We start from the raw sequence: 27,026 nt of genomic DNA, 5'->3' as shown, positions 1-27,026 counted from the left end.
AACTGCCTGCCAAATATACACAGCTGTTTACTACTGATGGTGACGTGTAGAGATGTGGATCCATAATGGGCTTTGGATTTTGGAATAAAAACACATAAAACTGAGCACTATATAACCTGTTGATAGGCCCTCTACAGTAAATATAATTAGGATCCATATACTTCATAATATGATTTACGTCACATTATACTGGATTTTAATCCCCCTTGGCAAATGTATTAAATTGGCCTTACGGAACAGCTAGATATTTTTATAGTACATTTTATGCTGACAACACCACAGCCCCACCAAGGTAGACTTGCCTGGGACACACTTCCCGGCGAAACCGCCGGACACCGGATCCGGCGGAACCACAGGAGGTTAAGGGTCAGAGGTCAGAACATGTCCCAGAAAAAACTATTTTGCCGGAGCCGGTGACAATAAACGATCAGTTATCAATTATTTAAGATGGGGACGCCACTATGTGCGTATTTTAACCCAAATATGAGGGTAGGATGAGTGGCGCGATCTTGTTGTCTTGTTAGTGACTAAGGCCGACATGCGACATGTTCCTTAGACACAGCTGTTAATTAAGTGGGCTTTATAGTTTAAGTAATAAATTAAGCGCCTCTACAACAAAAATTAATGAATTAAATTCTCTAATCCTCAATATGAAAAATGACCTGCTTCAATCTAAGGATCTAGTATGGGATAGTAGTAGGTGGCTTGATGACAGATCAATCCAATCATACTTTGATGCTTTTAGTGTAAATAGAAATCCAAACTCAAAGTGGCTGTTCCTTGGGCCAACGGTCACTCAAATCCTTATACATGGGAATCAGTCTGATGTTCAAAACATGTTAACAGACCTTAGTTACAAAACAGTTCAGTTTGCTTTTTGCTGTATAAATAACCGTACGTCTAGTGGTAATGAGAAATGTTGCACTCATTGGAGTCTTTTAATTGTTGACATTGAGTCTAATACTGCCTACCACTTTGACTCTCTCGCAAGTACCAACCACACTGTAGCACTTGACCTAGCTCAGCGTTTAGGTGTAGATAAACAGATGTTCACCGACGTGTCCTGCTTGCAGCAGACAAACAGTTTTGAGTGTGGTTTGCATGTGCTAGTTAATGCAAAAATAATTAGCTATGGCTATTGTAGCCTGCCCAAAGAATTGCGTCAAAAAACAAACATCAGTGACTGGTTTGTAGAATTCAAACCAGCAAAACACTTTACAAATTGTAATGATAGGTTAACGGTGCCAAGCACAGAAAGTATCTCTTGTAATAGCAAGTAGTAGCGATAAGGCGCCCATCAGCAATAGCAAACCTGTAAACTTAAAAATAAATATGAAAAAAGGTTGCAATGGCAAATGGCAGGTTGTTAAGAAGAGTAAGCATAGCTGCAAGTTACAAGTTGTACCTAATCAGTCTTAAGTACAAATATATTTAGTGTTATATCTGTCCCCGAAGCTTGTGTAGGTGATTGTAACAGTAATATTTCAGCTCAGACTAAAGTTGGAGTGAGCCAGACTCCTGAAGTAACAAGGTCTAAGCAAGTGAATCCACCCCTAAAGACTGTCAAACCTGGGGTAACACAAAAAAATCAATTAAAAAAACAATTTAGAAATGGTATATCTAATGTAACTAAATCCCGACCAGTAGTCAGAGTTCTCTCAGATAGCCATGGACGTTTTATAAGAGAGCTCCTTCATGATAAGTTAGGTAATAAGTTCAATGTTAGAGTTACGGTAAAGCCAAATGCTAAACTAAAACAAGTCCTAGAAGGGGATCTCAGTGAAATCCCAAGCATGTCTATTAATGATTGTTTAGTTTTGTTAGGTGGTACCAATGACATTGTCAGTCCCGGGCACGGTAGAACCATATGTAATGAGCTGGACGGAGTGCTGAAGGTGGCGCAGAATACGCGGGTGATGGTGGTGGGTTTGCCCTCGCGGTATGATCAACCATCATTAATCCCTACTGTCAATTCAATCAACAGCGAATTAGAGTCCCTCGTTGCTGCTCATAAAAATGCCTCGTTTGTATCCCTGGCCTCACTGGACCGTGCATGCTACACCAGGCATGGTCTCCATCTGGGTCCTCGGGGCAAGCGGCGGCTATCTGAGCTGTTACGAGATAAAATTTGTCCCCTTCAAGCGGACTTGGTCTCCGGGGGGACGGAGCCCTCCAAGCCTGGACACAGCACTGGGCATGGACAGCGGGTCGACTCCGGCGGACCGGTGAGGAAGGCTCTGGGTGGCGCCAGTGTTTTCTTTAACAGGTCTTTTTTGGAGGCGGCTCGGAAACAGTACGGAGTCCCATGGATGGGTCCCAGGAAGACGTGGGGAGGAGCATGCTTCGGAGCCGTATAAAAATAGTACATCAAAATATTAGAGGCATTGCTTCGAAATTAGAACTGTTGCAAGTTTTCCTCGACACAGAGATGCCAGATATTGTTTGCCTTACAGAACACAATTTAAAACCAAACGAATTTGAAATATTTAAACTGGAGGGGTTTAACAACGTTTCTTCATTCTGCAGAAAAGATCTTGAGAGAGGTGGAGTCTGTATACTCGCCAAAAATGGCCTTTGTTGTCAAAAAATTGATTTGGATTTGTATTGCCACGAGGGCGAGTGTGAATTAGCCGGAGCACTAATCGATTGTGGAGGAGAAACAGTTGTTCTCGTTGCAGGCTATAGACCACCTACAAATAACCATCAAATCTTTCTTGACTGCTTAGCAGAATGCCTCGATAAATACAATAATTACAAAAACGAAACCATAATCGTAGGAGATTTTAATATAGATTTGGCCACTAAATCGTTTACAGCCTCTCAATATATCACTACAATGGACTCCTTTGGACTGACCAACAGAGTTAAATCCTTTACTAGAGAATTCAAAAGCTCCAGAACTCTTATTGATCACGTGTTTACAAACAGTGAGGATGAGAATTTCAGATGTTCCGTGATAGTGTCAGCCCTCTCAGATCACCACGCCCAACTTGCTACATTAATACTTCCAAACACAAAAACATCGTCAGCACCCAGATCAATATTTTGTAGAAAGTTTACACACTCAGCTAAAGAATATTTTGAGATATTGTTAAAGGAAGAAAATTGGGAATCAGTATACTCCCTAGATGATGTAAATGATAAATATTCAGCTTTCGAGACAACGTTAATTCACTTTTTTAACACCGCGTTTCCCAAGAGAGTCTTGAAAAACAAAATAGCAAAAGATAGGAGGAAAATAGTTCTTGGACCTGATACAATTGAGTTAGGAAGAACTGTTCGCGAACTTTATATAAAAAACTAAGGATCTTAACTCAACACATTATATAAGACAATACTACTTTCACATGAAACAAAAATATAGATGCCAAATTAGACAGATAAAATAAGCCCAGATACTAAAAGAAATCAACGGCTCCGACAACAAATCTAAAGCAATATGGCAAACAATAAAGAAAAATAAAAAATGTAAGGACAATGAAATGAAACCGATTAAGATTATCAATGACATTGGTCAAGTGGTAAGCGATCCCACCGCTGTTGCTGAGATGTTTAATACATTTTTCTTGAACGTTGGAAACAAGTCCAAAGGAGTCCACAGCTTAAACACTATAAGCTCAGTAAGAGACTCGTTTTTCCTCTACAAAACAGATGAAATTGAAATCTTAAGAATAATTCATGAGATGAAAAATAAGAAGTCTTCCGGGGAGGACGAAATTTCTCCCAATATAATTAAAGAAATTGGACATATAATAGCAAAGCCCCTAGCCAACGTGGTCAACAGTTCTTTTGAAGCAGGAACCTTCCCTGACCTATTAAAGACCTCCGTTGTTAAACCACTGTATAAAAAAGGCATACCAACCACTTGCGATAACTACAGACCTATCACTCTAGTTTCGACCATTTCGAAAATATTTGAAAAAGTAGTAATAACAAGATTAGTACAATTTTTAGAAAGAAATAATATTATGTTTAAGAACCAATTTGGATTCGTAAAAGGGAAATCAACCACCAATGCAATGTTTACACTTATAACAAAAGTAGTACGGGCTCTTGACTCAGGAGAAAATGCTTTAGGGGTTTTCTTTGACCTGAGCGAGGCATTTGATACTGTAAATCACGATATGCTCATCAATAAATTAGAATCATTGGTGTTAGGGGGCTGGCACAGGAGTGGTTCTCCTCATACCTTAGAAAGAGGGAGCAATTCGTTGAGGTCAGAGGTGTTACAGTTCTGGGTGTGCTCGACCCTTTGTCTCCTCTCGGGACACCGTCACTTGTGGGGTTCCCCAGGGATCTGTCCTCGGACCTGTGCTGTTTCTGATCTATATCAATGAACTGCCTTCAAGTGTTGAGGCTGGAGAGATCTGTCTTTTTGCGGATGACACGTCTTTAGCTCTGTCTGGCTCAACTTCCGAGGAATTAGAATTAAAATCTTTTATTGAGGCAAATAACGTAAAGCAGTGGTTTGACTCCAATTTATTAAATCTCAACCCCAACAAAACTGAATTGCTCCGTTTTTCAATCCAAGGCAATCCACACACAACTATTCTTTTAGACAACGTGGAAATTGAGTCAACAGAAGGCGTCAAGTTCCTTGGTTTAATATTAGACAAACACCTTCGTTTTTATGACCATATCGACAGTGTGTGTACGAGGGTTGGTTCCGGCATCTTTCTTTTAAAACAATTGTCAATTTTTTCTGATCAGAACGTCCTTATGACCGCCTATTATGGGGTCATTTTCCCTCATTTAGTATACGCAGTGCCGGCATGGGGATATGAGAATGGAAGGACCAGATTTCTATTTCGACTTCAAAAGAGAGCAATTCGAACCATCTTTAAAATCAGCTCACGAACTTCATGCAAAGATTTTTTCCAGTCTTCAAATATTTTAACTTTTCCATGCATATACATCCTTGAAACACTCTTTTCTGAAAAAGAACATTTCCATTTTTTCAAGTTCCAGATCATGTCCATATTCTTTGCGAAACAGTCTTAATCTTCAAATACCAAAACATTCAACCACCTTTTTCAAAAAACATCTTTATTATAACGGTATACTGCTTTTCAATGCACTCCCAACACATCTAAAAATTGAGTCAAACCCTGTTGTTTTTAAAAAATCACTTCGAAAATTACTGGTGTCCAAGTGTTACTACCGTGTCCGTGATTTTATTGCTGATGGGTAGTCATGGGCATATGGTATGCTTGGTTCATGAATTGATTACATGTAAATATTGTTTGTTTTAGTAGTTATTTTATAGTTTATAAGACAATCTGTATTTTTTTAAATGTATATTGACTTAGCCAATGCATTCATGTAAATCTGGCCAAATAAATGATTTATGATTTATACCTCCGTGGCTACTCATCTGTACAACTTCTGTGTTTAGCCAACAGTCCCCGTAGTTCCATATTTCGCCAGTGGCACGCTGAACGAGCCGCCCCCAAACATGGCCCCCACATTTAATTGTGGGCCCTGTTACCAGGATCTGGCTCGGGCCCCCCTACCAACCGGGGGGTCGGAGGGGTATGGAATACCCCCCAGCATAGAGGGGGGGTACGGGGGTCCTCCCCCGGGAAAATGTTGAAAATGTCATGTATTTTAGTGAGTTTTAAAGGCAATCTAGGTATTAAATTTGAGAGTGGTAAATGGCACTTTTGCAGCCTTTTTTAAGGAAGAAAAGAGTTCTTCAATGAGTTTTATAAGACTTAAAATTACAGGAATTCAGCAATTAAAACTGTTATATCAATACACAAAAGCTCCATGCCTATTAATATTTTGTCTTTTTTATTTCCCTGTAAAAGGGTTTGGCTATCTTAACTGCTATAATTGTACTTTGTAATATGGAGTAGGAAAAAAACTTACGTAAATCGAGTTTAACAGCTTACACCAATGAAATCATATTTTATTTAGTGACAATTTTCATCAAGAATTTTAACAATACTACATTTTTTGGGAGTGGATGCGAGCTGCCGAACTTGCGCGAGTAGTCACGGAGAAAAACAAATGTGCACTAGTAGTGCCGAGAATGACCGATGCTGTCGATGCCGATGCTATCCAATCCATGCTTTAGTACAGTAGAGCAAATTGGGAAGAAAACTTAGGTCAAAATTATTGCAATTTTTCATATATTTTTAAAACTCCAAAAGTAAAGAATTTTTAAGTTTGTGTCAAATAACCTAGATTGCAATTATTAATTGAAATATTCCATACATAAAAGTGCAACCGGGACCAAATGTTGATAAAACGAGACAAATAAGCATCCCGAGAGGATTTGTCGGGACGGACCAGTCCCCCTTAAACGGGACGTCTGGTCACCTTAGCTATGGTACATAGTACGTCAATTTTTCAATGCTTTACAAATTTTATTTTAACTTATAACTATAAGGATTCATTCTTGAAACTATCAGTTCAATTATAAAACCAAACTTTGTTTATTATGGGGGGAATGAGGTAGGAGTGGCTAGGCGCCTGGCGGGAGGAAGGGGTAGAGGGAGTTTGTGGAGCCGGCCACTGGGGCCCGAGCTGGCTGTTCTGCTGTTGTATAGTACATACGCACCTATAGTATTTAAATATAAACTACCTTAGAATCTAGAATTAATACATTTTAAATTATTAAACTTTGTTTTTTGTAAAATATTTATATTATTTTTTTATCTTCAATTTATGATCTGCTGTAAAGTGATCTTCAATTGGGGAAAAAATTTAAAAAAAATGGGTAGGCCCGGGCCCTCAAGGGTGACCAGAGTTGCACCAGCCCCACCCTTGTGGGGGCCATGCCCCCAAAACCGGTTTTGGACATTGCTACCAACCCTAAGGGAATGTATGGATTCGTGTGGGAGTTGAACATCACAAACGGGTCGCCGGAATTTTATCCCCCTGGAATTTTACCCCCTGGGCAAAGCTGACGTCACTATGACGTGGTAACCTGAGTGGCCAAAAGTTTGTTCGCGGCCGGAATTTTACCCCCGCGGATTTCGAAGTCTAATGAAAATAGTCAGAGCGTGATTAATTCGATTAGCGATAAAAACTGGAATTTTACCCCCGTCCATATAACTAGTGTTTAGACAACTGAAATGTACGGGAGTGAAAATTTAAAAACGTACGTTTTCATGTCCCCGGCCTTTTACTTCGTAGATCCTGGATTTGTAGTTTATTATTATGTGTTTTAATATTTTTTGGGACGGGGGCAACATGTTACACACATTTATTTGGTTTTAAATAGGTTCTAGGTATTTTTTTCGTATTTTTAAAGTCTCGAAATTCACGACCATGACGTGTCCCTAGGGTACATTTTCCAACTTTCACGCTGTTTTTAGACTAATTATTCATGCCGTAATATATAAAGCCATATTTTTATGTCATTAATGGTTATTTAACTTACAAAAAAGGAGCATATTATAATTTTATTGTCATTGCAAACTGACTACCATGACAAAATAAGTCTGTCCCTCGATTTGGCGTCACGACCATTTGGGGAAAATTTTCAACTTTGGAGCACGACAGTGGCAAGCCTGGCGTCGATGGAGTCAGTTGGTTTTAGAGACTAGTTCGGGGTGTACGTCAGGATTGTAGTGCCGGTCGTTTTGAGTTGAAAGGAGGAATTACAAGATTAATAAAGGAAAGATTGTGTTTTTTGTAATTTTGGTGTGTCCATGACCGTACGTAGTCATTCGATGAAGTGGACATGGTGTTAATTTTTGTTTATAAGATATTTCAATTGCTAGATTAACCTAGAAGTTCACTTTGTATCCTCGAACATGAGGTGCAGGGCTACCGCCAGAATAGAGCCAAATAACACGTAATTTCACGACCAAAGTTTCACGACCATGGCGGTTTTTTCACGACCAATCCAGCCTTATGGATTATAGTGTGTTTGGTCGTGACAATAACTTTATTATAATAATTGTAATTGGAACAGTTTAGTTCAATTTAAACACTTATTTTTATTATAACTAACAGTATAATTGAAGGATTGTTTAGAAAGATTTAGATTATTTCAGAAAATTCACGACCGTACCACTTGTCCCTGACCATCACGTTTATGATTTCTATCATAAAAATTTCAAAAATTAAAATATCGTCATATTTCAATGTTTTATACACAAAAGAAGCACACCTCTATACAAACATAACGATTTTTCGGGTCTCAGGTAAGTTTTTTCGGAGTTATACAAACTTAAAAAGATTTTATTGGCTTTTTTTTAAATTTTTTGAGTTTTTTATTTTTTTCTAGAAAGACCAAATATACCATAAGCTCAGTGACCTTTGTATTGTATAATGGTCATAAAAGTAAATTAGTTTATAGCAAAACATAGTTATAAAAATAATATTAACTATTTTTAATATTCATTTAAACGTCTGTTATGGTCGTGACAGGATTTTGTGTTTTTCCACTAAAGATGCTCTTTGTTTAAAAAAATACCAAAGATATTGCGTTACCATGGACATTTTATAAAACTTCAAATGTTAATGAAATAAAAATAATAATAAAAGTTTTGAAAAAAGGGGGAAAAAATTTGCAAAGTGCTTTTCCTGAAAACGTACGTTTTTAAATTTTCACTCACGGGCCGGAATTTTACCCCCGGGGATTTTTACCCCCCGGAATTTTACCCCCTGTTTAGAAATTGAATGATTGGTTTTCTTATTTCTGTTTTTAATTAATTGTAAACATTTCATTATTTAGTAGCCTATCTTTATTTATTTATTTTTTAAAGAAATGTTCGAAACAATTATCATTCAGTTGATTGTTTATACGTCATATTAACCAACTGTTAGCTTCAAAGATCGAATCCTAATACTAGAATCTCAAAATTAAAATTCAAAACCTGTTCGGTTAGTTTCTTACAAAGAAATTAATATAGGCTACTTAATAATAAAATGTTTACTATTAAATTAAAACAGAATGAAGATAATTAATCATTCTCACTAATTTTTATATCTAGCCAGGGGGTAAAATTCCGGGGGTAAAATTCCAGGGGTAAAATTCCGGGGGGTAAAATTCCGGGGGGTAAAAATGCGGGCCGTACACTCTAGGTTTTTATAATTTGATGTGTTCTGATTAAATTCACAACCGTGAAAATATATGTCTAATTCCGCGTTTAATCCATCGAATTTTACCCCTTGAAGATACCTTGGTTTGTGACGTCACGTTTGTCCAGGGGGTAAAATTCCAGGGGGATAAAAATCCGCTACCCCTTCAGGGTTGAGTTACGACTGAGGAGGGGGGGGCAGGGGCAGGTTCGGCTGTTTCGCCGTATGTGTGTTCATCTCCATAAAGCACAATGCCCTGCTACCCACTGGGCCGGCGGCCCAGCGAAGTATAGAGAATATCCGGCGGTTTCGCCGGAGCATTTTCCCGCCGGACTGGAGAAGTGTATGGCCTTCCCATGCCTTCCTGTGTATCTCAACTTTCTCCGGCGTCCGGCGGTTTCACTTGTAAGTGTGTCCCTAGCCGACTATCACACTTCACAAGGTATTATGTTTGATCTTTCTTGGATATAAAAACATACTCCCTTTGTGTCTTTGGCAATACGTTGCTCCTACTATACTACCATTGACTATTGGATACAGAATGACGTATCTATTAGTATTTTAATGTCTAAAATAATTACAGCTAAGGAGCGCTAAGTAGAGTGATTCGTACAGCGTTTCTTTTTTTGGTAATGGCCACCACAGTGTAAAACTTCAGACTAAAATTTCCGCATAGATTAAAGAATCCCTTTCCCTAGTGGTTAAATTAAGAGACAAACGTTTAGTTGACTTTGACTTATCATTGACTATATTATCACAGACAAGGGCTTAGTCAATGATATTATATACCTACAGAAGACATCCCAGGCTTATGGGCCGGTAGTAGTTTGAGCCCAAGATGCATGGAGTAAAAGAGGTGGGCCAGACATAATTTTGATTTTTAATGTCCCATAAAAACCCATAAAATAACAGAAAAATCGGATTTTCTCAAAAATGGCCCGAACGATTTAGTAAATGAAAATTTTAAAAAATGATATAAATTTAGTATGTTGTAGCCCTTTAAATTCTGAACAAAATGGTAAAACTCCCATTTCTGTAAAAATTACAGTTCAAAAGTTATTGTAAATTATATTATTTTCCCATAAAATAAGAGAAAATTGTATTTTCGAAAGAAACCGGTTTAGATTGAAATTAATGTAATAAATATTCATCTTATCGAGTAAGTTCTATAAGGCCTAAGTAACTTGTAAACACAATAGGCCTACACTGAACACAGATATTTGATAATTCAAAGCAAATACCATGGCTAAAGGTGTCTTTTGCATGCATACAGTTCAAAGGATCAAACAATATCCAAGGCACATCCACAACATCAACTACATCATTTCACATTTACAACTCAAGGGTAAATCAACAACAATAAAATTGAAGTTTGCTTTATTTACACAAAAATATTTGCCGATATTACAGTAAGTAGTTCATCAAAATAAAATTAGAAAACCTATCACAGTACAAAATGGAGCCACACATAAGGGATATTTTGATGTCGATTTAGCATATTGTGAGGTACTACCGATTAATAAAGCACTATCGATAATAGGCCTTAATGTATGTACAACCTAACCTCATTTGCTTGGAACGTGTATACAAAACCTTAACACTGAGTTTGATCCATCTAAAATAGTGTAATAATAACTGTGTTCAATATGAAACAAAATACTTAGTTGAGTTCAAAGGGTAGGTATATAGGTTCCCTGAGGAGTATAGGTGAATTAAAAATAAACAGTCTTAAACTTTGTTAACAACTTAAGAGTAGAAAGCATTTTATTACAAAATATAAATCCCAACCTGACACAAGCTGCGTACGCTTACAACCTACAATTTTGTAACATTTTTTTATAAATATTCACATTTTTAAAGAGTAAAACTGTTTTAAACATTCACTCCTTAAACGGTACATGAAGTAAAACCGTTACTGTAACCAAAAATGTATCCTAAACACAAATCAATATTGCGAGATACATTCTTAACAGCACAAAAATTAAATTGCAAACTCTATACATATCTAAATTATTATCACCCAAGGGCATTAAATGCCCTGCATAAATTAATCAACAAAAAATCAATTATTTTGCCTTTCCTGGTACGGTATGATATTTTGTTCTTAAAATTATTGTGGTAGAAAACAATACTTTATACTTGTTCAGAAGTTATTTCAAATATTTACCTTTTTTTAACTATTTAAAGGATGGGATATAATTTCAATCAATCTTTTCATATACATAAATCATTAAAAAAAATAAAACAAGATGAATTTAATCATTATCAATTTGCTATAGAAAATAGTACGCCAAGTTTGAGTCATGTCATAAAAATCGTGGACATCTAGATTCTAACCAAAGAATATTAATTTTACATTTATAACCACATCTCTTGATACATTAATATTTATTGTTTATAAAGTTTGATTTATTTGTACACCACAGGTTTACAACAAATTACCTTATTTGATTAAGGTAATAAAATGTCAAACTCAAATAAACTACATAAATCGTAGTTTCTACGAATAAGATTATTAGGGAGTTTGATTATTTAAATTATTGGTTTCATATTGCTTTGACATTCCCAATAAATTAACTTTCATCTTAACAAATCAAATCAAATCAAAATCATTTTTATTTCAGTAAGTAATACATTGTTACAATACTTTGTCAGTATCAATTTTATAGCTATGCAATGGTTATAATAATATACTGACTTAGTAATTAAATATGAAATGCCTCTCACATAGGCTACTGCCCGAGCGTGAGAGATTTCCGCTATCAGGAAATAAATATTAGAGATTGAAAAAAAAAAAAAAATAGATATCTATGAAACATGACATGACAGTTAATTGGTATTAATTTGGCTGAAAGAAAAAGCCAATTCAAGAATAACTACAATAAAAAATATTTTTAAAAATACTGGTAAGACAACTTTCTTCTAACAGAATTTACTCTACTGATGAGATGCGTATCAGTACAAAAATGTAGTAGAAAAGTTTAACACAATATAACAGAGTAGATTGTTTGTTTTATTACACTTTGATTGTTGCGGTATTTTAAAGTTGATTTACATAGAGTACCATCAGCGTTCTATCGTAATGGGGTTAAAAGATATCTTTTAACATTAATTTTTAGAAGTTAGTATGATGGTGTAAAGTTAAATTGCTTATGTGTTTAGTTTATTATTTAATGTGAAAGCATCAAATTGATTGTCAAGCACTGAAGGTGGTTAATAGAATCTGTTTAACTACCGATAAGCCTACTCTTTTGTATGTTGCTTAGAAAAATCTAGTGTTTACCTAAAATTTAGTTATTTAGATATTTAAAACCTATTACTTGACTTTTTTATTTTTTTTTGTGACTACCTACAGTATTGTCAATGATAATAGTACAAATGGTATAAAACATTGTATGTGTTAATGGAAACACAAGTAACGAAAGGATCAACATGAACAAATAATTTACCAAACCACTCCTATTTTTTAATTCAGGTAAAATCTGTGGTGTCTATTTCATAATCACATTTAAATTTATAAACACAATCGCTAAATTGTTACATTACCACTAAATAGAGAAGGAAGATAACAGCAAGGAAGCATATTAATTCAAATATATATATATCTTCGAGGGTAAAGTTGGTAAAAAAAGACTCAGTACAAAAATAATATAGGGAAGAGTCAATCTGTGGGAGAAAAGAGAATGAAAATCAATAAATTAGAAAAATTGCTCATAGGAACTAACATAAACAATATTGTTTTCCAAAAACACATAAAATTGGAATCAATGTGAATTTCCAACATTGTATACAGTAACTAGAAACATAAAACAAATCCAGTAAAAAAATTACAGCTTATATACATTTGTTACAAACAAAAACTACGTACAACCTTCAAAACCCACTTGTTCTGTTCGACAAACTATTCGGCTATGACTAAAACAATCTCGGGTAGTAAAATAATTAAATGCTCGCGAGTCAAATTCACATACGGTCAACAATACGTCTACGACGTTGAATCTGTCGGTTAATGTAGCCCGCACTTCACCGTGTTCACTTTAAATATTCTAAATTCTCCGTTTACAAAAGAACTAAAACTGTGATAAGGCGGTTGGCGAGTGACGAGTGGCGAGGCGGTTACCAGATGGTGGCCAACAGGAATGTGAAGAGTCGGAAGTGGACGTAGGAGGAGGTGAGGAAGAAGACGTGCAGTAGGAAGAACCGCAGCGGGTCCTGCAGTACAGTCTGTGGAGGTGCGGGGGAGGCACAGTACTGTGACACGGGGATCTCTCCCGTGCTGTAGAATGTCGACAGTATCTGCTCCTTCTCCTGCCACCGCGAGAACAGCCACTCTGTCATCGCCTCCGTCTCAGTGGGAATCTGCAAAAAAAACAACAGTTACAGTCTTCTGTCATAGGGTTCTTTTCCGTCTATTTCTCAAGATTATTCTGATCGTTATGGGTCCAACCTCTCTTAAAACCATGATAAACTTTATATGGTAAATAAACTATACCGTAATAAACTCTCCAAGGTGGCTTCCTCAGAAGTAAGTAGTAGAATGGCAAAATTAAACTACTGCGAACGTTTTCCGTACTAAAAAATAAGACAGCTAAACATGTGCAGTGGCAGTTTAGCTTTAATCTGTCACATCAATGTTGAGAAATTAGTATTCTGTGTTCGATACTACAGTTTATTAACTCATCTAAGAAAAGAGTTCCAAGCAATCAATATCAAACAAAAAGTCCACAATGGTGTTACAACTTCCATTCTAATTATTGTTTAACTTGTAGAAAATATTTGATGACCTCAGCCAATGAACCTGTGCTGATTTAATATCTGGTATATTTTGGTTGTGATTTAATATTATACTAACGAACCTGTGCGGCTCAATGCCCCGCAAAAACATATGAATTTAGAAAACAAATTCATCGTGTTATATATTGACTCGTCGAAAATTAAATACAGTAATAATAAAGCATTAGAAGGGAAGCAATCCAGCCATTTTCTAGCTGTATGTGTATTATATTTAGTAAATTAATAAGTGTTCAAGTTCAAGTATGTTACAGGGTAGTTATTTTTTTAAGATTTTTAAAAACACATTTAACAAAAAATTTTATTATATCAAACCAATAGGCAGTGAATGTAGCATGTAGGCCTACCTATGTAGCATATTTTGAGGGTAATAAAATGCTGCTTTGAAAAAAACGCTTTTAAAAATAAACACAAAAAAACAAAATTTTCTTTCACAAAAGCACTTCCATAAATACTCCGATTTTAGTCTTAAAGTTACCTTCAGGAATATTACCCTGGTCAGAATTTTCCGTAATGAATATGCTTATCCTACTATTAAAAGATGTAGCCTTACTTAAAACAACATATACAGTATATAGTTGCTCATGACTGAAATTGGTCTGGCTAAGAACATTGCTGCTCTTTCATTAAAGTGCTTGTGCTGCAAATGCCAAAGATAACTGAAATTAGTATCTTTCCATTTTAAAAGGTAACTTTGTTTCAGACGGGCAAATTTTTTATCCTCGAAATCAAAATATGTCCTTACTCACTTGTTCCATGTTAGGACTTTACATTCTACTTTACATTGTTGTTAACCATTCTGATCACATGAAGCCTTGTGCCATTAAAAGGTACTTTGCTTGGTGCTTTCATAACTGCAAACTCAAAATACACCCACAAGTAAAAAAGAATCAAGTTATTGGTAAAAAAAACTATGTTTGTGTAAAGACATGATTCACATGAAGTAGATGATTTGTTTGATTTCTCGGTCAGCTGTTTCGTGTCTAATGAATTAATAATGTCAAAGATTTGTGATTTTAAATACATCAATTATTATAGTAAAGTTTTCTAAATATGGCAACTTATTCTCAACTAAATTTTACTATTCCCAGAATGAAAATAAAGTAGTGAAATCCATTATGAGTAAAGTTTAAGGCACACAATCCTTGATTGAAATGTAGTATACATTAACAGTCATAATACACAACAATTATTATGTAGTAGACTTTGACTATTTTCAAGTAACAAACATATGTTTCTGTAAATAAAAATTATCTCCCTTGTTATCCTTATGGAGAAATACGAAACTTTAAAGGGCCCTAGGGCCCCACTCTCTAATTATTTCCTTAAAAAGAAGGTTTCCTGCACAACTTCACGTTATGCTCTTTCCAATGACACCAAAAACATGTCAATCGGTTCAGTAGTTTCGGAGGAGTAAATGTCACAAAAATCGTGCTTGCGTATTAAATAAGTAATAGATACATGCCAATTTGCTTTAAAATTACACTTGACTAATAAACTATTATTTTGAATCAACTATTTAAATGTGAAAAAAACATCTTAGAGGGGTGAAAAATAAATAAATGTTTTAAGAACTGTTTATGCCCAATAAACTATCTAGGACTCTTTTCTTAGATGATTTAACTGTGCATCAAATCCAAAATAATCATAACTAGTGTACATGTTGCTCGAATTCGAGCAATTGCAAAGTATTACAGGGGTTATTTCAAAACGAATAAGAGTCATATTTGCAATGAGTTTAAAAAGAGTCAACTCAAATATTACCATTGTGTAACTCAGACCCTGATTATCTTCATTATTGATAAACCTAAAGCATTCCGGCTGGTTTTCTCCTTCTCAAAATGCCTCGCTATACAGGCAACACATGTCATTGATAGAGGGTCAATTGAGAACGAAAAGTCTTTTAGGGGTAGTGTTAGCTCCCATTTGTAACCTAATAGTTGAGATTGTCCAGAGTCAGGTGCTGACAATTGAGAACGAAAAGTCTTTTAGGGGTAGTGTTAGCTCCCATTTGTAACCTAATAGTTGAGATCGTCCAGGGTCAGGTGCTGACTGTGATGAGTTAAGCATATTACGCGCCACTGTTCTGTAGCTGCGGTAGTTATCACGATTACGCCTCCAGTCTATGTTACGTTGTCGTCGCGTCGGAGGCATTTAAAAGAAAAAACAACAAATAAACAAATTATAGCTACACAAAACAACGATAAATGCACAAGTTTAAGTTTCAATCGTGCTAACACGATCCGTCATAGCCACACAAAGCAACGATAAATACACAAATTCAAGATACAACCATACTAACACGATCCGTTTTCGTTTTGGGGGTTATGTTTACACAAACTCAAATAGTAAATAAATTTACTTAATGCGTTTCATTAAATCGAAAAATAAATAACAGCAATTAAATTATACAGCTGATCAAAATGTAAACAATTATGTTCATCATAAGGATAACATGGGAACTTTCAAAGCCACTGGGGCAGAACCCAAGGGACTTTGTCAAAAATGTAAGGCCAGTTTGCAAATCTACGCGACACGCTCTTTCCAATGAGACGTCAATGGATAAAATCGGTTAAGAAATGGCGGAGGAGTTCAACCGACAAAGTTTCATGTAGCATATTAATTATATAGATATCCGCAACAGACCACTGAACATTTTAGAAGCACTGTATCTAGCATGCTGGTAGTGAACGGATCAACTTATGTTACTTCAGACACAGGTTAGGACATTTTTCATCCCTGACCTGAGATCCCGGGAACAGTCTGTAGAACATGAAGGTCTGACAGGGTTTGCGCCAGCCCGTGATAATGGTTGGAAGGTCCAGGGGCTTGCCTTCAGGGTAGGCTATTGTGATGTCCAACACCCATCTAAGCTGATAGTCCCCCTTCACTTCTGCAACAAAATCAGAGTTGAAACTGGAATGTCCGTACTCACTGAACTATTTCTTAACACAAGATAAAGCACTTGTAAGACCGGGGTTAAAATAAGAAGGCGCATTGTAATGAACTGAATACCGCCGGTTGACATTAAAGGAGTGATGGAGCATTACATAGTGAAGCTGATGTAGGTAGCGGGCAACTGAGGCCGAGGAGAAGCATCATACGGGACAGGTGGAGAATAGGACGCTATCTGTGATTGGTTAATGTTCAACCAACGGTATTAATTTATTCAAATGAATTATACGTTACAGCACTGTTGCCAATACAAATATTAAATGTTATAAATCAATATGCATATATTACATTTCCTCCCCCTTAACTTTTTGACATAAAAGTTATAATTTTAAAAGTTTAAACATGAGCACCTACAGTGGATTAGACATGACAAAAACATGAACAGTACGGTAATCAAATCAATAGTACACACAACAAATACAATGTAAACACATAAAATGAGGGAAAATATTCCTAAACAAATCAAATAACAAAACAAAGTACATAATAAACGATAAGGATTGTAACAATTAACAATAATATTTACAAGTTTAACTTCACTACTGGTCTACGTTCCCTGACTGGGTACCTACGCTCAGATCTGACAGGTGATTGTTTCCTATCATCAGCTGTTACTTCCCGCTGCGGGCTCGGTGTGGAAATGACGTCACCTTGTCTGTGGTCAGGTACACGTGGAGAGGTGGAATGACGGTTACTGGAACTGGAGGGGCGGGGAGAAAAGGAACTGGAGCGGCGTTTGTTGGAGCTGGTGGGAGTGGCTATTGTTGGACTCATATGTTGTGGAGAGGGTATAGGTCGGGTGATTTCCACAGCTGATTTCCCCCTCTCATATAACTCAGCTGATACCTTTGGCAGCGAATCTAAGTTTACCTCCGGTACAGCTGTTGCAATACCACTATTTAACCCAATTATCTGATCGATATGACGTTTCCAAATAACATCATTTTCCAACTTTACTAAATAAGACACAGTGCTTAGAGGTTTTACGATTACACCTGAAATCCATTTGTTCCAGTCCCTATAGTCTCTTACAATTACGGGTTGGCCCTCACATAAAACTCTTGTTTTACTTCCGCCATAATTACCAATCGCAATAATTGAAAATCTGCACACAACCGCAACTCCCCTGATTTCTTAATTACCGGAACAACCGGACTTCCCCATTCACTGTTACTTACTCTGTCGGTCATGTACAAACTGTGGTAGGTTTGGCCTGATCAAATCTAACCTACACCTTAAGGGTCTATTAAACATCAATTTTGCAGGGGTTTCGTTGGTGGTTAAATGCACAGAATTTCTATAAGCTAACAAGAACTTACACAAGGATAAATCTACACTGTCGTTACTCATAATAGATAGCTTAATTCTTTTCTTAACATTTTTGACAGAGTTTTCTGCTAGACCATTTGTAGGTGTGTGAAATGGTGGTGTCAATGTGTGTGTAATTCCATTACATTTCAAAAAATCTTTAAATTCAAAAGAAGTAAACGGTGGTCCGTTATCAGAAACTATTTGGTGGGGAAGACCAAATCTCGCAAATAGTGGTCTGAGCTTGGCAATAGTTTGTTTGGCTGCCGTAGAGCTCACTTCTTCTACTTCCAACCACTTACTGTGAGCGTCTACTATGATAAGGTACAATTTGCTATTAATAGGGCCCAAGAAATCAACATGTAGGCGTTCCCATACGTTTTTGGGGTGTTCCCACACATGTAAGTTACATTTAGCTGGGCTCTGACGTACCATCAGACAGAGTGAACAGCTGTTGGCTAGATTCTCTGTATCCGCATCTATGCCAGGCCACCAAAAGTACGATCGGGCCATGGCTTTCATCTTCACAATTCCGAGATGCCCACAATGTAATTCTGACAAAAGCAACTTCCGTAAATTTTGAGGAACCACTATTCTATGCCCCCACATAATAATACCGTTCTCAACACAACAGCTAATTCACTTTGTCGCTGGTAGTACGGTTTTAGATTCTCATCAGTACTTGGTGCGTAGTTTGGCCAGCCATACAAAACATAACCTAAAACCTTGTTTAACACAATGTCCCTTTTTGTCTCTTCTCTTACATTATTAAGGAATGTCATTTTCTTGAATGTATTGCAAATACGTGCCAACATAGTTTACATCGTCTGACTCAAAAGGAAAATCTCTTATATTCAAGGGCAATCTAGATAGGCAGTCGGCGTTGGCATTCACCTCTGACCTCACGTACTTAATGTCAAAATCGTAATTAGTTAGGAAGAGCGCGTAGCGCTGAAGTCTGCTGGTTGCGTACGCAGGCAACCCCTTCTTAGGTCCGAAAATGGACAACAAAGGCTTATGGTCTGTAATTAAGACAACTTTCCTACCATACAAATATTGGTTAAACTTTTTAACCCCATACACAATACCTAGTGCTTCTTTATCAATGACGCTGTACTCCATCTCAGCCTTAGACAAGGTACGGGAAGCATAAAAAATTGGCTTAACATTACCATCTTTCTGTACTTGACTCAACACACAACCTAAGCCATAATTTGAACTATCTGTAGCCAACTGTACAGGTAAGTTAGGGTCATAGTGAGCCAGTATTGGCACGGACACTAGTTTGCTTTTAATTAAATCAAAGGCTTGTTTACAAGGAGATGTCCATTCAAATACACTATCTTTTTTCAATAAGTTGTACAATGGTGATGCAATAGTTGCCAAGTTAGGTACATATTTACCGTAATAGTTCACCATCCCTAAGAAAGCTTTCAGCTGTGTGACATAAGTGGGAGTAGGTGCGTTTAATATGGCATTGACTTTAGATGGAGATGTACTTAGTCCATCCTTGCTTAACACATACCCTAAGTACTCTATTGACTTACGGAAAAACTCACACTTCCGTTTACTCACAGTTAGCCCATTTGATTTTAGTCTACTACACACCTCATTCAATCTCTCTTTGTGAACCTCATTATTTTCACCCGTGATCAAAATGTCATCTAAAAAACATACAACACCTGGCATACCTGTAAGAATTGATTCCATTATTTTTTTTTAAATTCCCGGAGCTGAGGCAACACCATAAGGAATTCTGTTGTACTTGAATAACCCTTTAGTTGTACTTATAGTAGTTAATTTCTTTGACTGTTCGTCTATACATACTTGTTGGTAAGCTTGGGATAGATCGATCTTGGAGAAGGTTTTTTACCTTTCTGCAAGGTATTGAAAAGATCATCTATTCGGGGTATCGGGTGTCTGTTTATTATTAATGAGTCATTTAGAGAGGAAGCCCGAAAATCTGCACACAACCGCAACTCCCCTGATTTTTTAATTACCGGAACAACCGGACTTCCCCATTCACTGTTACTTATAGGCGACAAAATACCCTCCTCCACCAATCGATCTATCTCAGCTTCAACTTTGTTTTTAAAGCAAAAGGGATTGGTCTGGGCTTTAAGAATCTGGAACAACATTTTCTTTAAGTACTAAGCTAGCCGGTTCGCCTTTATAACAACCTAAGCTGTCTGTAAACACCTCTGGAAATCTTTTGTAAAGGTCACTAGCAACATTGGATTCAATATCCCCCAAATTACCAAAGGACTGGTTTTGACTATAGCTAGGGCTTACACGATCACTGCTCTGGTTAGGTATTTTAATCACTACCCCAAGGTCACGGATCCAATCCCTCCCCATCAGGGGATTAGCTCCTCTAGGTACTACAATACAAGTTCAATTCTTTGTTGCTCCTCTCATACCTAACGTTTACTTACATTTTGCCCAACGGCACTATTGGTTGATTAGTATAAGAGTTTAATACTAAATTTGTGTGTTGCAACTCGACAAAACTAAAATTATCCTTGTAACACTGCTCATAAATCACAGAAACACAGGCTCCACTATCAACTTCAAAATTAATAAACTTATCTTCTACTTTGACATCTACAGTAATAGGTTTGACTCTTTCATTGTTGCACACATCAGCTTTGTTTAATGAATAAATGTTTATAGAATCGTGAGCCCCTTCCGACTGTTCTCTAGGTAACATTTCATTACTGGCCTGATTAGCCACAAACATCTCATTGCTGCATTCCCCAGACTCGTCAATGTCCACATAGTTCTGTTTGTAATTTCTCTTATTTCTATACTTAGAAAAATTTGGAAGTGACTTACCCCCAGTTGACTGACAAACCTGCGCTAAATGACCGGTTTTGCCGCACTTGTTACACTTATAACCGCGAAATCGGCACTCTGTGGCTTTATGATTCAGCTTTCCACAACAATAACACGTCACTTCTTTCTTGCTCACTCCACTTCTTTCCTCCCTCCTGAAGTTTGAATGTCCCTGACGGACTTGATGATGCTGTTGTTGTTTTTGTCTGCTTGGTGTCATCAACGTGGTGCGGGCGTCGGCGTCCTTCCGCCGTGCGTTGTAGTTCAGCGTGTAACCTCTGTTCGTGGTCCCGGCCGCCGTCAGCGTCGCCGTCTCCCTGTCGGTCATCTCCATGTTGGTAGCAATGGCCACTGCTTTCTCGAACGTCAAATCGGTTTCGCCAAGTAGTCTCTTCTTGATAGCGTCACTCCGTAATCCGCTCACTAATCTGTCTCGTAAATATTCCGCTAAAGTATCTTTGAAATCACAGAACATTGAAAGCTCCTCAAGCTGCACGACGTATTCCACGATATTGTCTCGTGTTCTCTCTGATGACGTAAACTAAATTTGTACCGTTCCGTGATTACTGAAGGTTTCGGGCTTAAATGCATTTCCACTAGCCGAACGATTCCTTCAAAAGTTTTTTCCGTCGGTTTTCCCGGCGCACACAAATTTTTGACTAACCGCATAAACCGACGACTGAGCTTGTACGACTTTCGTTTACAAGTCATAGAACAATTGTTGCCTAAGAAACCAGCCCCATTGGCCATCACAACGACCAGTGGTAGTAAGCACAGACTTTCCCAAATGGACAAACGCAGATCTGATGGAAAGCGATTGACCAAAAGGTGCCGTGTGTGCTACAAGGAAGGGAAAAGGAAGGACACCACCTACTTTTGTGTCACATGCCCTGGTGAACCGGGACTCTGCGAAGTTAGATGCTTCGATAAGTTCCACGAAGATGTCCAAGACTAAATAAAAACAAAATGGCAGCGGGTGGGGATGTATATAGTACAGTAGACTCCCTCTAGTTCGGCTTCGGTTGGATCGGCCGCCGGATGGTCCGGCCCGGTCTCAGGGGGACAAGTCATATGTCACGGGCGAATGACCTTCGACAGGATTGAACTTGAATGTTTAGTTTCCGGCCATAGAAGTAAACAATTCATGTCAGTTTAGTTTAAGGGTGCTTCTATGGGTGAATTGTTGCATATTACAGATAATACATATTTAAAACTATGTTACATAACCTCAAAAATGGTTGGGAAGTGATTGTGTTATCAAGCACCCTCACATGTGCCGAGCCAGTATGTCCAAGAAGCACTGCCTTCCTACTCTCTCACTCTAAGGCAAAACGTGCGCATCCCAACTGGGTACTCCCTGATCCGACTCTTCTTTCAGGACACTCCTTCCAAAGGATCAGGGTGCCAAACTGGCAGGCTTCTTTTCTATTTCTTTAATTTCTCGCTATTTTATTACTACTCTCTCACTGTCGAGTCCTCTGACTCAAAAATCTGCCTCTAACTATTCTTTTCTCAACTTTATCTTCATTTCCCTATCTAATCATCCCAAGTCAAGGTGGAACAGCATACGCCGAGGACTGCATGGTCAAGGGGGAGCTTGGCCACAAGTATGCGGACTCTGGATACCAGGCGACCTCCAGTTTTAAGCAGCCTTCTCCGGGTAAGCGGGGCTCTGCCCGGGGTGACCCACATTTCCCTAGCTACTCGTGGGACCAACATGGAGAATAATTTAAACCGGGAAACCAACAAAAAAGAAGAAGTAAGTATGGAGGTAGAGGAGGGGACAACTCCCCAACGGATGGAGACATCTGAGGCGGCCACAGGGTCCCAAGATGTCATCCCCCGAGAACCTAGCACTCCCGCCCAGGAGGTGCCCGCACCTCAGGGAGGGGATGCAATGACACTATCGGAGGAGGAAGGCCTCCTCAATGAAGACGACTCCGAAACTGTCAAGGAGTTAGAGGTAGAAGCTGGAAAGCTCAAGCTTACATCAAGGAAACCTTGGCAAAAGATGTGCGGTTCCAGAACGAAGAGATTCCTCTGGCTTGTAAGGAGGGGAGTTCCAAGGCAGGAAGCCTATGAGCAGAGCCTCGAACCACTAGGGAGGAATGAAAATAAAGGGGAGACCAGCAGTAGGCCAAAAAGACCTAGGCAGGACACAACTACCCCCGAAGAAGCCCGTATGAGGAAAAACAGGAAGAAAGAGAGCTCAGCAGGGGCAACGCCTACTACCCAGGAGGCAACCAGTCAACCCCACAAACTCTCTTATAAACAGGCGACAGAGGGGATCAGAATTGGAGTCATCCACTCCGACTACCCCGAGGTCCTGCTTACAAGCGAACAGATGGATGCACTTCAGGAGATCATCTTGACTCTCGTCTGGAGTGAGGCTCCAGAGGAAGGCCTTCGGCCTAGATTCAACGCAGTCTACAGCAGGCAGGGCTACATGGTTCTGGTCTGCGCAAATGAGGAGACGGCTGCCTGGATAAGAACTAAAGGCGAAAGGATAAGCCTTGAGGGGGGGATAACCGTGAAGGTCGTGTCTGAGGGAGACATTCCCAAGGCAAAAGTCCTAACGGTCTACTTCCCGAACAGTAGCCAGTACTCGACCCAGCACATCCTGTGGGCACTCAACAGGCAAAACGAAGACCTGCCGGCAGAGACTTGGAGGGCTCTGAGCAGAGTGGAAGTCGAAGGAAATGCAGTGATTTTGGTCCTGTCCATCGACCCAAAGACGGCTGCCAGGATCACTAGGGACCGTCCATTGATTGTGGCCTACAGATTCGGTGTAGTCACGCTCAAGCTGAGGGGCAAAGGTCCGGAGGAGGGAGCTGTTCAATCAGCTCCGGCACCTCGGCCTGAGCCCCCCTCGTCCACCATAACATCAAACGCTGAAGGGGAGGCCACCGTCACTCCAGCGCAGCCAACAACCGCTCCGCCAGCGCAGTCACCAAATGCTCCACCAGTGCAACCACCAACTGCCACCCTGGGGGCAAGGAAAAAGACACCACCCTCAACAACCACTTCCACGGTGAGGTCAGTGGAGTCAAGGAGGGGCGAAGAATGGAGAAGCCAAGACTCCCGGCACTTCCCTATCTTCGACAGGAGAAACTCCCGGGAAAGGAGAGAGGAGAGGCACAGGGGGCCCTCAACTACAAGAAGGGAGCAGTACCGGCCAAGGAGCAGCAACCCTAGACAAGGGGACAGAAGGGAGTCCCATCACCGTGACAGGAGGGGTAAGAGTGACCCCTCAGACAGGAAACGGGAATGAATTCCCGATTCATACAGGCCAACCTCCATCATGCCAAAGGTGCTTCAGCAGCCCTGGGCAGGAGGTTTGCCACCGAAGGGCTCGATTTTGCCCTCCTTCAAGAACCCTGGGTAAGAGGAGGAACAATTCGAGGTCTTCCAACCCAGGTGGGTAAGCTGGTATACGATAGGGGATCTGCTAACCCTAGGGCCTGCATCCTCATGAACCCTAACAACGTATGCTTAGCTGTTACAGAATTCATCAGCCGTGACTTGGTAACAATCCAAGTCGATTTCGACTCCACTGCAGGGAGGCAAAAAGCTCTAGTTGCCTCAGCCTACTTCCCCAACCCAGGAGAAACTTGTCCTCCGGGGGCGGTGGTGCAGTTGGTGGAGTATGCTAGAAGCAAGAGGATTCCCCTAATCCTCGGCTGTGACGCAAACGCTCACCATACCATCTGGGGGAGTTCGGACACTAATGAAAGAGGTAAGGATCTCCTGGAATTTATATTTAAGGTTGACTTACAGATAGAAAATATAGGTAATGTACCTTCAGAAATAGAATAAGAGAGGAAATTTTGGACCTCACCCTATCGTTAAACCTTGGTCACCTGGAAACAAAAGGATGGCACGTCTCTGATGAAGCCTCTCTATCTGACCACTGCCATATCAGGTTTGACTTGATAGCAAGCGTCAAAAGCGTTCTGACTTATAGGGCTCCTAAAACAACAGACTGGGTGGGATATAAGGAATCCCTCAGGGATGAAGTTGAAGAAAAGGTGATCCAACTCATGACCATTGACGGCCTTGACATGAAGGCAGAACAGTTAAACAGGTCAATGCTAAATGCCTTTGAGGAAAATTGCCCTCTCAAAACCAAAAGGACAACAAGAAATGTGCCCTGGTGGAATGAGAAGCTAAACAAGATGAGATGTAAACTCCGTAAACTCCGTAAACTCTTTAACACCCTCCAAAAGAACTAGGGATTGGGCTAACTACTCAAGAGCCCTAACGGAGTACAACTCAGAGATAAGGAAAAGCAAAAGGAAGTCCTGGAGGCAGTTCTGTGAGGGGATTCAAAACCTACCAGAAGCAGCTAGACTGCAAAAAGCCCTTCAGAGAGATGTGCCTAACCCGCTCGGTACATTAAAACGGGAGGATGGGAGTCACACAATAGGAATGGAGGAGACTCTTGAAGTCCTTATGAACACCCACTTCCCAGGGAACACCCCACTAGGCAACTCAACAGGACAACACTTGATACCCTGGAATAGGAAATCACCTAGAGACATTGCTTTGGCTAGAAGATTTTCGAGTAAGCTGTTCAAGCCGGAGGTCGTGAAGTGGGCTGTCGATTCATTCAGCCCTTTCAAGTCTCCAGGCGGGGACGGAATATTCCCAGCTCTCATCCAAGAAGGACTAGAGGTCCTTTTAAATCATATGATAGCTCTGTTCAGGGGCAGCTTTGCCCTAGGTTACATCCCAATTTGTTGGAGGAAATCAAGGGTGGCGTTTCTGCTGAAAAAAGGTAGAGACCAGGCCCAGCCTAAATCCTACAGGCCAATTTGCCTGTCGTCTTTCATGCTAAAGACTATGGAAAAAGTGATAAACCGCCACATTAGGGATGCATATTTAGTTATCAACCCCCTAAGTGCGAGCCAACATGCGTTCATGAAGGGCAAATCTACAACGACGGCCCTAAGCACCCTAGTGGCAAAGATCGAGGAAACCCTAGAACACCAGGAAATTATGGCAGGGGTCTTCATGGACATACAGGGTGCCTTTGACAACGTGAGTTACAAATCTATAGAGGCTGCAGTCAGAAGCAGGGGCATCTCCCCCGACGTAGCAGCTTGGTTAAATGCCCTGCTCAAGAGCAGGGTGGTGACGGCAGAATTGGGAGGCTACTCGACAGCTATCATTGCTCGACAGGGTTGCCCTCAAGGAGGGGTTATCTCACCCCTGCTGTGGGCTCTTGTGGTGGATGATCTACTGAGAGAGGCTGACAGGAGAGACATAGACCTCCAAGCCTTTGCAGACGACCTAGTGCTGACTGTTAGAGGCAAACACGCAGCCACAGTGAACAACCTTACCCAGACAGCCGTTAGCTTCATTGAGGGGTGGTGCTCCAAAGAGGGGCTCACAATTAACCCTGACAAAACAGAGCTAATCTCCTTTACGAGAAGGAGAACTAACCTAACAGCCCCAAAAATTCAGGGGAAAAGTGTAAAACTTGTGAAGGAAACAAAATACCTTGGAGTTTACCTCGACCAGAAACTGACCTGGAGCAGGCACTTTGACTATGTACTCGCAAAAGGTACAGGTGCTTTTGGTGCTTGCAGAAGAACCTTTGGCAAGAAATGGGGACTCAGTCCCAAACTCACACATTGGACCTATGAAGCCATAGTCAAACCAATAGTTACATATGCAGCCTTAGTATGGTGGCCTAAGGCAGAGCAGACAGCAGCTGGCAGGAAACTGCAGCAGCTGCAAAGGCTAGCGTGCTCGGGTATCTGTGGGACCATGAAATCCTGTCCCACAGCTGCAATGGAGGCAATACTCGACATGCTCCCACTAGGGCTGGAAGTTAAGAAATGCGCAGCCATATCTGCACTAAAAATGGGCAGCAGAGGTGAGCTGAATCTACAGAGGCAGTCTGGCCACCTGTCCATCCTGAGGGGATTCCCAAGCATGGACATGGAACTAGGCACACCAGACCTCATGACAATGGAATACGACTTCGAGATTCCTTACCAAGTTGCAATAGGGGGAAGAGACAACTGGCAACAGTGCAACTTCAGCAATGACAGAGCATGCTTGGTCTATTACACCGATGGAAGTCGGAAGGA

At 39.6% G+C, this 27,026-nt stretch overlaps 1 protein-coding gene across 3 annotated transcripts in view; it reads right to left on the bottom strand.

Moving 5' to 3' along the window:
- Nucleotides 1-10,399: 10,399 nt before the first annotated feature.
- The window catches only part of LOC128985658 (acyl-CoA:lysophosphatidylglycerol acyltransferase 1-like), a 71,862-nt gene continuing 55,235 nt past the window's right edge, over nucleotides 10,400-27,026 (bottom strand). For all 3 annotated transcript variants that reach the window (XM_054405415.1, XM_054405417.1, XM_054405416.1), the window contains 2 exons: nucleotides 16,575-16,723; nucleotides 10,400-13,398 (listed from right to left, as the gene is read on the bottom strand). In XM_054405415.1, the coding sequence (XP_054261390.1) occupies nucleotides 13,156-13,398; nucleotides 16,575-16,723 (392 nt within the window). In that variant the 3' untranslated portion in view covers nucleotides 10,400-13,155. The remainder of the gene's footprint in view (nucleotides 13,399-16,574; nucleotides 16,724-27,026) is intronic.

This window comes from Macrosteles quadrilineatus, unplaced genomic scaffold (genome assembly GCF_028750875.1).
Source record: "Macrosteles quadrilineatus isolate MER2022 unplaced genomic scaffold, UCM_ALF_1.0 Scaffold_2__2_contigs__length_208266976, whole genome shotgun sequence".
Taxonomy (NCBI): domain Eukaryota; kingdom Metazoa; phylum Arthropoda; class Insecta; order Hemiptera; family Cicadellidae; genus Macrosteles; species Macrosteles quadrilineatus.
This window is presented reverse-complemented; position numbering and strand designations above follow the sequence as displayed.